Raw genomic sequence first — 12,661 nt, 5'->3', positions numbered from 1 at the left:
AAACAAAAATATCAATCTAATAACATTTCAGGCTTTCATTTTAAATTCGTATTAACTGAAATAAATGATCAAAACTCAAGATGCGAATGCAATTTTGCTACAACATATGTCAAAGGTGGAATTGCATAATTAGTGAATTTGGTCCTAGATTAATCGTGGTTGCAAATATTTAGGACTAATTCTAAAATACTACTCCGGTATTAATCAAGAATTGAACCCAAACTATGTCAACTTGATGGTCCGAAATCAGTTTGTGCTAATCTGGTTTTCGGGCTCAACCCGAAATCAGTTCCAGGGGCGTTTCCCATTTTAGCCTTATAATAATACAATTATTTTAAAAAAAAAATCCACGGAATTGTCCAAAAAACCCCTCGACATCCGACCTAAGTCACTGAAACCTTCTACGACGGCCATCGGCGCTCCCAACTGAAGGCTGAAGCAGCATCTACCATGGCGACGATGCGAATGATAGGCAACTAATCTCACTTCATTTCCATTTATTTGTTTCTACTATTTATCAAATATCTAATAATTTCATATTTCTGCCTCTTTTTTTTTTTTTTTTCTCTTACTTCTCAAATCAAACAGATATTGCAGTCAACTTTACAGGTCAGTGAGTTCCAAAGCCACTCCGAAATGCGTTTTTTTAATATATTTTTTTATTTCAATTTTCTGAACCTTTATGTGTTACTCTGTATGAATGGAATCACTATTGCAATTCAGATAGCATGTTCAAAGGAATATACAATGGGAAACAATACCATGCTGCTGATATTCAAGCTGTTTTGAAGCGTGCCTGGACTGCTGGGGTTGATAGGATTATTGTAAATTCTTCTCACTTCCAACGCTTGTCATATTGTTTGCTAAATAGAGTTTGAAGTTTTATGGCGTTTGTTCAATAAGAGAATGCTGGAAAGAGAAGATCTTTATTGTTGAGAGTGAAAGAAATGGTGAAATACATTTTGAATTTGATACTGAGTTGAACATTTAGGTGACAAATTGAAAATCATGAAAGAAGGGCATAGGGAAAATGGAAAGAATTTTACACCATCTGTTTAGTTCCTTTTTCTGGCTACATATTTGAGACATTCTTTTAGTTTTGTACTTCACAAAGAGTTCAGTGTTGGTACTTAGATTAGAAGTACTGAAATACATGATCCGTATGAGATTATCATCTTTTTTAGGGCTATATTGTCTTTGCAAATCGTGCGAAGAGTTTTGTATATAGGAGAAAAGAACGTATCTTTTTTTTTTTTTTCATCGTCTCTTTTTGTCTGCATACCATCAAATTGGAGTGTAAATAAATCTGCAATTTAGGTTCCATTTAGTAGTGTATTTTTCCTGTTTTTGTTTTCAGATTTTGTGAAACAAAAAACAGTCTGGCAATATTTCTGTTTGAAAAAACCAAAAAAGTTTTATTTTAAGCTGTTGCTAAGGAAAGTTCTTCTGGTGTTTGTACTAACTACTAACTATTAAGGAGAGAATATTTGGGATATAAATTTTTTCTTCTATTCCAACTCTAGCTCTGATTTTTGGAAGATGAATATTAAGTTTGATTTGTATGATGATAAACTATTATTTATGTGTGTGTTTATGTTATAGGTTACTGGTGGCTCACTTGAGGAGTCAAAGGAAGCTCTTGCAATTGCAGAGTCAGATGGTCTACCCTTACATCCTTTATATTGATTCTATTAACTTCCTCTCTCAGTTATTCTTATTTATGCCATGATGTAGCTAAGCATGAAAACTAACTTATGGCAGCAAGACTATTCTGTACGGTTGGAGTGCACCCAACAAGATGCAAAGTGAGTTTTGTTCTTGACTAATTTTATTTATTTATTTATTTATGTATAGTAGGGCATACTTTTATTTTCTTCTGACGTGTTCATTCAGGAATTTGATGAGAGTGGGGACCCAGAAAAGCATTTTCAAGAACTCTTTTTACTTGCTAAAGAGGGAGTAGAGAAAGGAAAGGTGTGCACTATTTTCTGGCTTGTAAGAAGATGAATTCATTTTCCAAATGATGCACGTGCATCATCATGCTTTTTAGTTAGGCATCTTCCTAAATTCAGTAGAAATTTGTTATGAAATGCATTAAAAAGTGAAAAACGCTCTTTAGTTGCAAGTCTGAGCCATTGTGAACTACTCTATTTATTTTAGAATATTCTAAATTTTCTAATCCTTTGAAGATTCCTTGTGTATGTTGTTAATGTAAGTAACGTCTAATGTGATCTAGCACAGTGGAGAATAAGTCACAGAGCATGTGTTTCACTTGCTTGATTTCTTTTGATTGTGAAAGCATGGTTCTGAAGGGATCTTCATGCAGATTGATTGTGAACATAAAATAGATGATTATCCTCAGTTTTTTTTTTTTTTTTTTTTTCCTCTGTACTTTAATTATTTTAAATGAAGACATCCTAACAGCTTTTTACCCCTCGTATTCTGTTTCATGTTACTGGTGCGAAATTCTCACTACAAGTAAGGTGGTGGCCATTGGCGAATGTGGATTGGACTATGATAGGCTTCATTTCTGCCCCTCTGAGATTCAAAAGAAGTATGTCTGTCAGTAACACCCCCTTCCCCCTGGCAACACCAAAAGGGTTGTACTACCTTTATATTTCATTCATATGTTTTTTGGATTTCATTGTGCCTCTTTAATTGAGTTAGGTTTGCCTTGATCTTTTAAAACAGGTACTTTGAGAAGCAATTTGAATTAGCATATATGATGAAGCTGCCAATGTTCCTTCACATGCGAGCAGCTGCTCAGGATTTCTGTGACATAATTGAAAGGAATAAGGATAAGTAAGACTGCTTACTTGTGAAAGAAGACATAAGATGAATTTTCGGTGTTAGTGGTTGATCCACTTTACAATTCATAGTAGCAGTGTGTTTGCAGCAGAATTAATAATGGATAAGCATCATATAAACAATTAACTAGACAATCTTACATGACTTCTGCTTTTCTTTACTCAATGACAATTGTCATGGTTATACTGTAACCATTGTCATTGCCAGTTTTGTTTGCAAACCTGATGCATCTTTATCATTTACAGGTTTTGTGCTGGGGTTGTTCACTCTTTCACAGATAGTTCAGAAGATCGAGACAAACTTCTTTCATTTAACAGTCTTTTTATAGGTAAATCTTGGGTTTTATCCCTTCGTTTTTGCCGTGATTTTTAACCTATCCTGCTCTTTGTTATTACATATTAGAAATTTGAGTTTCTGCATAAGTGTTTTTATTCCTTGCATTATTTTATTAGGTGTTAATGGTTGCTCTCTGAAGACTGCCGAGAACCTTGAGGTTTTAAAGGGTATTCCTGTTGATAGAATGATGATTGAGACAGATTCTCCGTATTGTGAAATCAAGAATACACATGCTGGGATTCATTTTGTGAAATCTTCGTGGCCATCTAAGAAAAAAGATAAGCATTCTGAAGAATGTATCGTTAAAGGTCGCAATGAGCCTTGTATGGTTAGGTGAGTAACCGAGTGTCAGTACACATCTTGCTTATAGAATTTTCATTATTTTACACATTGATATATCTTTGGATGCTCGATTTCATCGCTCCTCCTATGTTCTGGCTCACCAGTGTGTTTCTCCAAAATAACATGATAACTACTACTCGCAGGCAAGTGCTTGAGGTCGTTGCTGGTGCTAAAGGCATTGCTGACGTAGAGCATTTGAGCAAGACACTGTATCACAATACTTGCAGGTGATTGCATCGTGTACTCGACTCCCTAGAAGATTCTCTTCCCAAAAATTAGTGTCGGGAAATTTTGTACTCGTTTCTCTAACATGGCAATGGATTTTTGCAGGGTTTTCTTTCCCCATGATTTGGATTCCGCAGCAGAAGCACTCCTTGCTAGCAGCCAGAAAACAGTGTGAAAGAGCTTTCCGCGTTTGTTTGCAAAAGTTTTCTGGTAATCGTTGCATCTTCTAAGAGCTTTCCGCGTTTATTCAAATTCAGCCCCAAAATATGAGAAACCCCAGTTTGCTTATCATGGAATATGAGATGGATATGTTGTAGATTATGAATGTGTATTAATTCACTTGAACTGGGCATGTATTACTGATTGTTTGCTGCCATATTTTATAATCAAGAATTGTTTTTGATCTAGGAAGAACAACCTTTATGCACCATACTTTCCACACAAGTATATTACACTCACCAAACCAGACTACACAATATATTGTACATGTATAAACACAACAGTCCATGATCAAACCTTGACACCACCAAATTCTGGCATGTCTGCAACACTGAAACTTCAACCTACAGATCTTCATGATCTATTATTGCACATATGGTCATGTATGGTATGTAAACAAAGTGCATTTAGGCCAAAGTGCCCCAAACCATTTCCATTTGCAGAATGAAAGAGGCAGCCTAAATGCACCTAAGCCAAGGATGAACTGCCTATATGATAGCCAAGAATGAGTTGCCTGTCAATTGCAAATGATGATGAAATCAGAGCTTTTGGGTTTAATTTGGTTGCAATGACAAAAGGGTTAGTGTGTTTCACTAACCCCATCTTTCAGCCTAAGCTGTCAGACTTTGAGGTTGCAGCAGCTATCTGCAGCTGCAGCCACCCCCCACTTACCAGCCATGAGAAAATCATGGCCAGTGTTCATCATATCTGGCAAAGCCTGAAGAGATGAGTGGAGATGGATGTTGATTGGATGAGGGCAATGATCCTCGGGATCTTCCCTGTCGAACATGCTGCTGACCTCTGAACCTTTGCGCTTGCTCCCAGTTGCGCCCTTCACATCTTTGGTGTTCAGAAAGCGCCCACCACATCCCCTGGGGCGCCGCACTGCATGGAGATGGCGCGACAGGTGCAAGTATGGCTGCTTAACAAACCAAACCAAACCAAACCAAAGGTTATGCAATCACATAAAAGAAGGCTATTGAAGTAGTATTACATAGACAACTTTTTGGGCACAGGACAGTGAAAGGCCAAGTCTAGCACCAGATGATTAGGGAGATTGTTGGGTTGAGACCATAAGGGCCAAGCCCAACACCCTGCCTCTTGAAAATGTGGCAGTATAAGGAAATAAAGTTGTTATAGTTACGCATTTGCTACTAAATATAATTTTTAGCGTAGCGGTAAGCGCTTGATCCTAATCCTAACACAGCTGAACAACTTATACCTTGCGGGGTTTCACTTTGTTCTCCATTTCTGCCTTAGCTCGGCATTTCCTGCGCCTCATTATCCCATGGTACTGCTTTGCATTCACAAATATCGGGCCTTCATCAGAGCTCAAATTCAGCGGCAGCATGATGCGCCCCTGAGAATCATTTGACAGAGCAAGTATATTAGTATCCGACAGTCTTGCAAGAAATCTAGACTAAATCAAAACTTATGTCCCAGAAGAGTGACAAAATCAGTGAACTTTTATGGATCTAAATCGAAACATTAGTAGAGGTACTAGAAGAAGATATACTGCAACTTGAGGTCCATAAGCTGAATAAACTCCATAGCACTGCTCACTGTAGGGATTCTTTGCACAAACCTACACAGTTTTAAGAGAAAACCAAGCCAAAAGAGATCAGAAGAAACCGAGTTTCCTTTGTTAATGACAAGTTCGTTTTAATGGATATACGATTTACCACTGATTGACCAAATCCAAGCTCAAAGGAACCTCGATATTCAGTAGTAGTTGGCTGGACAGAGATTGTAGCCTGAACTTGGGGAAATTTTGTCTCATTTCCTGAAGATCAAAATTACTACAATATCATTGACTATATAAATAGAGGTCCAAATAATAGTATATATAACTTTCATCACACACTTGACCAGACATTTATGACAACCATTGCCCTAGCTATATATCTCATTTTCTTGATTTTCCATGAAATCTCATTAGTATAATGTTGGTCACTCTAGCTAGCTACGCAAACCCACAATTTTTGGTACATGTTCCTTTATTTGGAAGCATTGATTTTTTCTTGGTATTTGGGAGTTATTGGCAGTTGAAGTTCATTTACACAAAATTAAAAGCCTTCAAAATCACAAACACCACAATGAGCTATTAGAAAAAAGGGCAGAATTTATATTACCAGAAAAAACAGTGAATTGAGGTGGAATCCCCTTTGACAGTGATTGCTCCAAAGCCCCTTCACCTTCACCTTGCTTATGGTTCCCAGATGCATCCTTCAAGTGGCCCAAAGTCTCAACAAAAGCAGTTGGTTGAGCCACACTCCACCATGGCACCATGGGATTTTGGCCAATCCCTTCATGCTCTTTGGAAAACACACTTTGCATAGTCATACTCATACACACACTTCAATCAACACCAATATAATAAATAACTTCCCTTGCTTGCTTTTCTCAACCAAATTAAAGTCTTCCAAATTCCTGCACTTCAATCATGCATAAAAATTCAAAAACCCTACAAATTTCTATTCATGTAAGGGTAAGGAAACAAAAACGCGCACTTTTTGATGCATTAGGTTTATCAGCTTACGCCAGACTAATATTTATGAACAAATTAAGGACGGATCGGAGTATAGAAGGGCTTAAACTATAACAGCCAAGAGAAAACACCACCATATATCCAGCCACATAAAATCACAAGGAGATGAAACGATTCTTTTAACAGAAGTAGCAAAGAAGAAAGACAAGTAGACAGAGCAGAAGCTAAAAACAAGGCTTTTCTTATAAAAACAAAAGCTTTAATTTAATTACCTAGAGGCTAGAGCTATTATATTATACAAAATGAAAGCACAGAGAGGTGGGGAAGAAAAATGAATTGAAGAGGATCAAACTCCACTGTAGCTTGAAGCATTCATGTACGGAGAAGACAAAGCTGGAAAGATTCATGAAAATGAGGGAGAAGAGAAGCTAACAGAGATCCCATAATACATACCCACTTACCCACTATAGTATAGTATAGGACAACGAGGAAGAGGAATAACAGTTGTAATCTCGAAATTGTTGGGTGGTCAGTGAGACAAAGCCCATTTGCTAGGAGCCATGTCTCTATAATAATTTCAAAAAAGTCTCGAAAGGAGGAATGAAGTGAGTAAAATATAATTCTCCATAATATTATTTAATCTTGTTAAGAAAAAATTTATTCAATATATACCCCAATACAGTAATTTTCCTCATCATATATATATATATATATATATATAAAGAAAAAAAAAAACCAGAGAGAGAAAGAGCAGAGAGCAGACAGTAGAAAGAGATAGCTTTTTACAAGTGTAGTGGAAATACACGACACTGGCCATAGTGGCCAATAAAAGATTGCTTTATTGCCAAGTCTTTTTTTTTGGGGGAGGGGGGGGGGGGGGGGTTGTTTAAATAGTACACTGTTTTCTTTTCCCTTGAATAAGACAAATTAACCAGCTAACAATATTTGACGTGCTCTTTTTAAAATATTTATTTGATTGTTTTTTTTTATAAATAGATTTATCTTACAAAAAATAAATATTTACATTTATGAGCGGTCTATTGATACTTTTAGTTTGAACCGGTCAACAATGAACAATCTAAACCAATTTATCCTCTTTTGTCAGTTAGAATTACACCCCATACATATACTTTGGATTCTGGTAATAATTAGTACTAGTTTTTATCATCACTCAAAAATAAATATCAATTGTGTAGAAAATAATGCGCATTATCTTTCAAGTAAATATTCATTACCATTTGTCTATACATACACTGAGGCACGCAGAATATAGTAATATAAATGTAATAAGTTAGAGTTCATCATATATTTATATTATTTGTTCAATTGTTTGTATGTTTATGGAGTGATGTTATTAATTAATTAATTAAAGGCATATTAAAATGGAGTTGATCTGTTGATAGTATATCATTTGGCTGTGAACCCACGAAAGATTCTATTCTTATCTATCTAACCTGCTTTGGTTTTTTAATATTAAACAAAATAATAAGAATAAAAATAAACGATATTTTCTCCTCTATTAGCTAGTATGATTTGGATTTGATTCAAATCACGTTCATAGAGTTTATAATTATATCATAGCCCACTTATCAACCGTCCGTCCCAATAAATTTTCACTTCTTAATATAATATTACGTAAAATTCTTTATTTTTATTGGTTATCCATTAATTAGTTGATTATATCACAATCAAGAGGGCAAATTATACTGTGCACCACGGTGCACATAGCAATGTGCACCACGTACCTAAACGACGTCGTTTTGGGCATTGTAAACTAATCGTCCGTTTTTTTGGAAATCACGTTTCCCGTTTCGGCCGGTCTCTGTATTTATGTTAATATTCTGTGTATTCCAGGCAATCATTCTGTGTATTCTAGGAAACCGTTATGTGTATTATAGGCAACCGTTATGTGTATTCACGTTAGTAACACATGTTGTGATTTCATGTTAGTAACACATGTTGTGATGTGTTTGTGCATTCGAATGTTTAGGAGGATGAGTTCTGTGTATTTTGTGTAAATATTATGTGTATTCATGTTATTAACACAAGTTGTGATGTGTTTGTGCATTCGAATGTTAGGAGGATGAGTTCTGTGTATTTTGCGTCAATATTCTGTGTATTATGGGCAAACATTCTGTGTATTCTAGGCAAACGTTCTGTGTATTCTATATAATGATTATGTGTATTATAGATAATGAATTCCCTGGAGTCATTCGCGTCCACTAACATCTGTGTATTTTGTGTCAATATTCTGTGTATTCTGGACAAACATTCTGTGTATTCTAGGCAAACGTTCTGTGTATTATAGATAATGAATTCCCTGAGTCATTCGCGTCCACGTCTACTAACACCGAAACGACGTCGTTTTACGTACGTGGTGCACATTGCTATGTGCACCGTGGTGCAGGGTATAACGATTGATCAAGAGAATAATCAAATACAAAAAGAATACCTAATTACACCAAGACATGAATATATATATATATATATATATATATATATATATATATATATATATATATANATATATATATATATATATATATATATATATATATATATATATATATATAATGATTTCAGTAAGAAAATGCAACAAAAAAATCAAGAAAATAATACGTATACTTCTGGAAGGTAAAACTACTATCACATGTCCTAGTTTTATTAGGAGAAGGAAATAAAATAAATGAAAATTATAGTATACCTTTTTTTTCAAATAAATCAAAGTATTCCAGAGTTTAAAAAAAATAGAATAAAAAGCGATAGTAAGTAACTAAGTATAGTATTACACCCATTTTTGAGTGGCAAAATGTGACAAAGACAAAGAATCGAGCTCTAATAGTTGTAGTGTCGGAGTTTCATCTAATATGGTGGGCTCCAGACAATGATCCTCCCATCTATTGGGAGTGGGGCCTTGGGAGCGATGAGATTTTGTCGTTTTGTAGGCAAGTATGGTATTACTCTTTCAACCTAGTCAAGCACTACTACGAAAGGTGGGTAGTATATGTAATTTGAATTTAAAACAAAAAAAAAAAATACAATGTTGAGTGTATTTTGTGCTTTAGAAGTGTACTTTGTATTTTGTAAAATTATACTCTTCTTGAATTGTATATATTTTTGAAAAATATACAAAATATAACTTTATAAAACATTCAATGACAAATTATATTGTGGACCAGAATCTAATTTGTATGGTAGCCTTATTAGGTATATAAAAATAATATTTTAAATTATGTACCTAAAGTAATGACTTTATGCATATACATAAAGATTTATTATTATTATTTTTTATTTTAACGTGTCATTCGAAATATCTCAATATAATTAGGTATTTTTAATGATATATTTTTTATATTTTAATTTTATTTGTAAAAAAGTAAGAAAGTATATTTTTTTTAAAACTAGGGTCCATCCAAAAAGGACACTTGTCCACGATATAACTAGTGATATACAATAATATAGTCTCGGGCATTTTAAAGATTTTTTTTTTTAGAAAAGTATGGAAATAGGCAGTTGAAAAGCGTTGGTTGTTGTTGCTATTATTATAAAATAAATAAATTAGTGGGCATCCCTATGGATTTCACATTGAGGTGTGCGAATGTATGTTTGGGAGTTTTAAGGTGGTCCTTTCTTGCCTTGCCCACAGATCTTTAATTTAGGGTTGTTCTATTCATTAATTGTATATGTGGTACGGTGGTCCTCCTTTAAATATTTTTGCTATGCTATCAATAATAGTACCCTATGTAATTATATATATTTTATTCATATAACTATGTACGGTGTTTGGTTCGTGAAAGGTTATATTATCTCAGGAAATATTAGGTTACTGAAAATGTTATATTACTGTATTTGGTTTAAAAATGAGGTATGTAATATGTTTGGTTGAAGATTTTTTTTTTTTAAATGTTATGATGATTATTTTTACTTGAATACTATTAACATATTTTTAATGTATTTTAATAAATTTTAAATTAAAATAAATAAGAATGTTTACATATTTTTTTTATATATTTTAATAAATTGAAAATTAAAATAAATAAGACAATGGTAAAATATAGAAGTAAATGATTCAAAATTAATTAATTAAGAGTTTGAACAATAATTAACTAAGAAAATGAATTAAAATAACAAAATTAGCAATAAGACAATGGAATGTGACTAAGGGAAAGATATCTCACATTCCATTGCAATAGCTAAAAGCCTTATGTGAAGGTTATGTTACATCCCCAGAGAAAATTGCATTAACTTGACAAAAAGTTAGAATATTATATTTTCAAGCAAATATAACATTGATTATCTTATATAACCTAAACTAAGTGGCAATATTTTACACCAAAAATACCATTAAACTTTATCAATAAATATACCGCAATATAATTATCCCTGTTAATCAGTCATTATCGTTTACTTAAGGCTGCTGGCCGCAACTTGTTTTCAGGTTGGTGTTTGCTAATCGCCTATTGTCGCTGTCCTGTCCCTGTCGGTTTTAAGGATTTTTATCAAACAAATGTTTTGTAGCTGATTTATTTATTTATTTATTTTATTATTATTATTTAATTAAACATTTTCATTTTCTTGTATTTAATTTGAAGGGCGGCTAGCGGGGCTAGGGGTTTAAATAACGTTGATAGGCCAGGGTGCAACAGCAATTTTACTGCTGAAGTCCAGCTAATTAATTAGCTAATTGCAATTTATTTCATAGGATAATTAATTATGTAATTAATTAATTTATTGATGAATAAATGAATAATTGGATAAGTTTAGTGCTTTTGTACTTTTGTTTATCTTCTGATCTGTAAAGCTACAAAAGTTATGTAAAGTGTAACATTATTGACAGATGAAAACTACAACTCATATTCATCACCATATTGCCTTTTGCATTTGCTTTTCTTGTCTTTTTTTTAAAAAAAAAAAAATCTATTTTCACATAATAAAATTATTTGATATAGCTACTGCTTACTATGAAATAAATAGTACTTTGTGAATAATAAGATTAAAAAAATTGGCATCAGGACGGCCATATATCCAATAGGAGATAATACAATTTTAATCGTAGTGTATAGAGCTGGAAAAGGAAAACTATATATACATACATGCACATATGAAATCGAAAAAAAAAAAAAAAAAAAAACATAGAAACATATTATTGTACCTTAGCACGGATGGAAAGCTATTAAATTAATCGTAGAAGCTCGAAGGAGGTTTGAAAATATAATGTATCCATTTAAAGGGTTTATAAGCGTATTTTTTGTTTAAAAAAATAATTATTCCTAATGGGCTATAAATAGCTAATATTAATGGGGACCTTGATTGATTCTGTGAAATTCTATTCCTTATTGTAAAAACGGCTAAATAGATCTATTTCACATAATAACATTTCATTCTCAATATATTCTACGAATCAAATGTCACCTTAGTGAAATCCATTTTTTGACTCTAGTCGGCAAAGAATTCGAACCACAAGGTGGTAAACCATCTTAGGCTGTTTACATATGATTGACTCAAATCAAGAAAGTTAATAGACAACTCTCATGAAAAGTCAAATTGAAATCTTGTGGTTATCAAATTAACTATTCAACCATTTTCATTGGATTGCACTTCAACTCATTCACTTAAGGTCTGTTTGGAAATTAAAGTAGAAAATGACTTTTGAAAAATGTTTTTTGAAAAATGACTCATTTTCCATAAAACATTTTCATTTCCAGTGTTTAGCTGCACAACAAAAAGTTGTTTTTGTGTTTTTGGCTCATTTTCCAAAAAATAGCAGGAAAATAAGTAGAATTGTATACTATAACATTTTAAACCATTATTTTCTACATTAAACCGTAAGAATTCACAAAAAAAAAAAGGAAAAAAAAATTCACAAACAAAACTCAATGATATTACAAAAAAAAATAATAATAAAAATGTAGAAACTAGTCGGCCAGATTGATTTTTCATAAGTTTCCGATCAGGAAACCATTTTAGATGTCAGATCTGGTGAGGTGAGAGCAGTAGAAGAGGAAGAGGCGTGAAGAGGGCACGCCTGACGTGTGTTGAAAAATGACTTCCCAAAAAAAAAGGGAAGTCATTTTTCTCCAAAACATACCTAAAATCATTTTTCGAGTTTTCAAATGCACCCTAAGTGATCATTGTGATGGCAATCACATCATTCAATGTACTTTGCAAGCATGCATATACTTCTTCTTCTTTTGTGTGTGTGTGTGGGGGTGGGGGGGGGGGGGGGGTTTTATTTTTTTTTTT

At 33.4% G+C, this 12,661-nt stretch overlaps 2 protein-coding genes across 9 annotated transcripts; one reads left to right on the top strand and one right to left on the bottom strand.

Annotated features, from left to right (window-relative positions):
- The first annotated feature begins 336 nt into the window (after positions 1 to 336).
- LOC116030522 (putative deoxyribonuclease TATDN1) lies at positions 337 to 4,118 on the top strand. Its single transcript, XM_031272793.1, has 12 exons — positions 337 to 472; positions 589 to 609; positions 724 to 824; positions 1,603 to 1,660; positions 1,762 to 1,805; positions 1,894 to 1,974; positions 2,484 to 2,554; positions 2,692 to 2,802; positions 3,054 to 3,136; positions 3,261 to 3,477; positions 3,630 to 3,713; positions 3,817 to 4,118. The coding sequence occupies exons 1-12, from the start codon at positions 451 to 453 to the stop codon at positions 3,884 to 3,886; spliced, it is 963 nt and encodes a 320-aa protein (XP_031128653.1). The 5' UTR covers positions 337 to 450; the 3' UTR covers positions 3,887 to 4,118.
- A 12-nt stretch (positions 4,119 to 4,130) lies between these two features.
- On the bottom strand, positions 4,131 to 7,049 carry LOC116030523 (nuclear transcription factor Y subunit A-10-like). 8 transcript variants are annotated; one of them, XM_031272798.1, is made up of 6 exons: positions 6,872 to 7,049; positions 6,063 to 6,365; positions 5,613 to 5,713; positions 5,447 to 5,515; positions 5,153 to 5,290; positions 4,131 to 4,852 (listed from the first exon to the last, which is right to left on the bottom strand). In XM_031272798.1, the coding sequence occupies exons 2-6, from the start codon at positions 6,277 to 6,279 to the stop codon at positions 4,550 to 4,552; spliced, it is 828 nt and encodes a 275-aa protein (XP_031128658.1). In that variant the 5' UTR covers positions 6,280 to 6,365; positions 6,872 to 7,049; the 3' UTR covers positions 4,131 to 4,549. The 8 variants fall into 8 exon arrangements, with proteins under 8 accessions (XP_031128658.1, XP_031128657.1, XP_031128660.1 ...); XM_031272797.1 differs by having other exon boundaries at positions 6,063 to 6,360; XM_031272800.1 differs by having other exon boundaries at positions 6,880 to 7,049.
- Positions 7,050 to 12,661: the final 5,612 nt, after the last annotated feature.

Source organism: Ipomoea triloba, chromosome 9, assembly GCF_003576645.1.
Source record: "Ipomoea triloba cultivar NCNSP0323 chromosome 9, ASM357664v1".
Lineage (NCBI taxonomy): Eukaryota > Viridiplantae > Streptophyta > Magnoliopsida > Solanales > Convolvulaceae > Ipomoea > Ipomoea triloba.
Note: the sequence above shows the minus strand (reverse complement) of the source record. Positions and strands in the feature narration are given on the sequence as shown.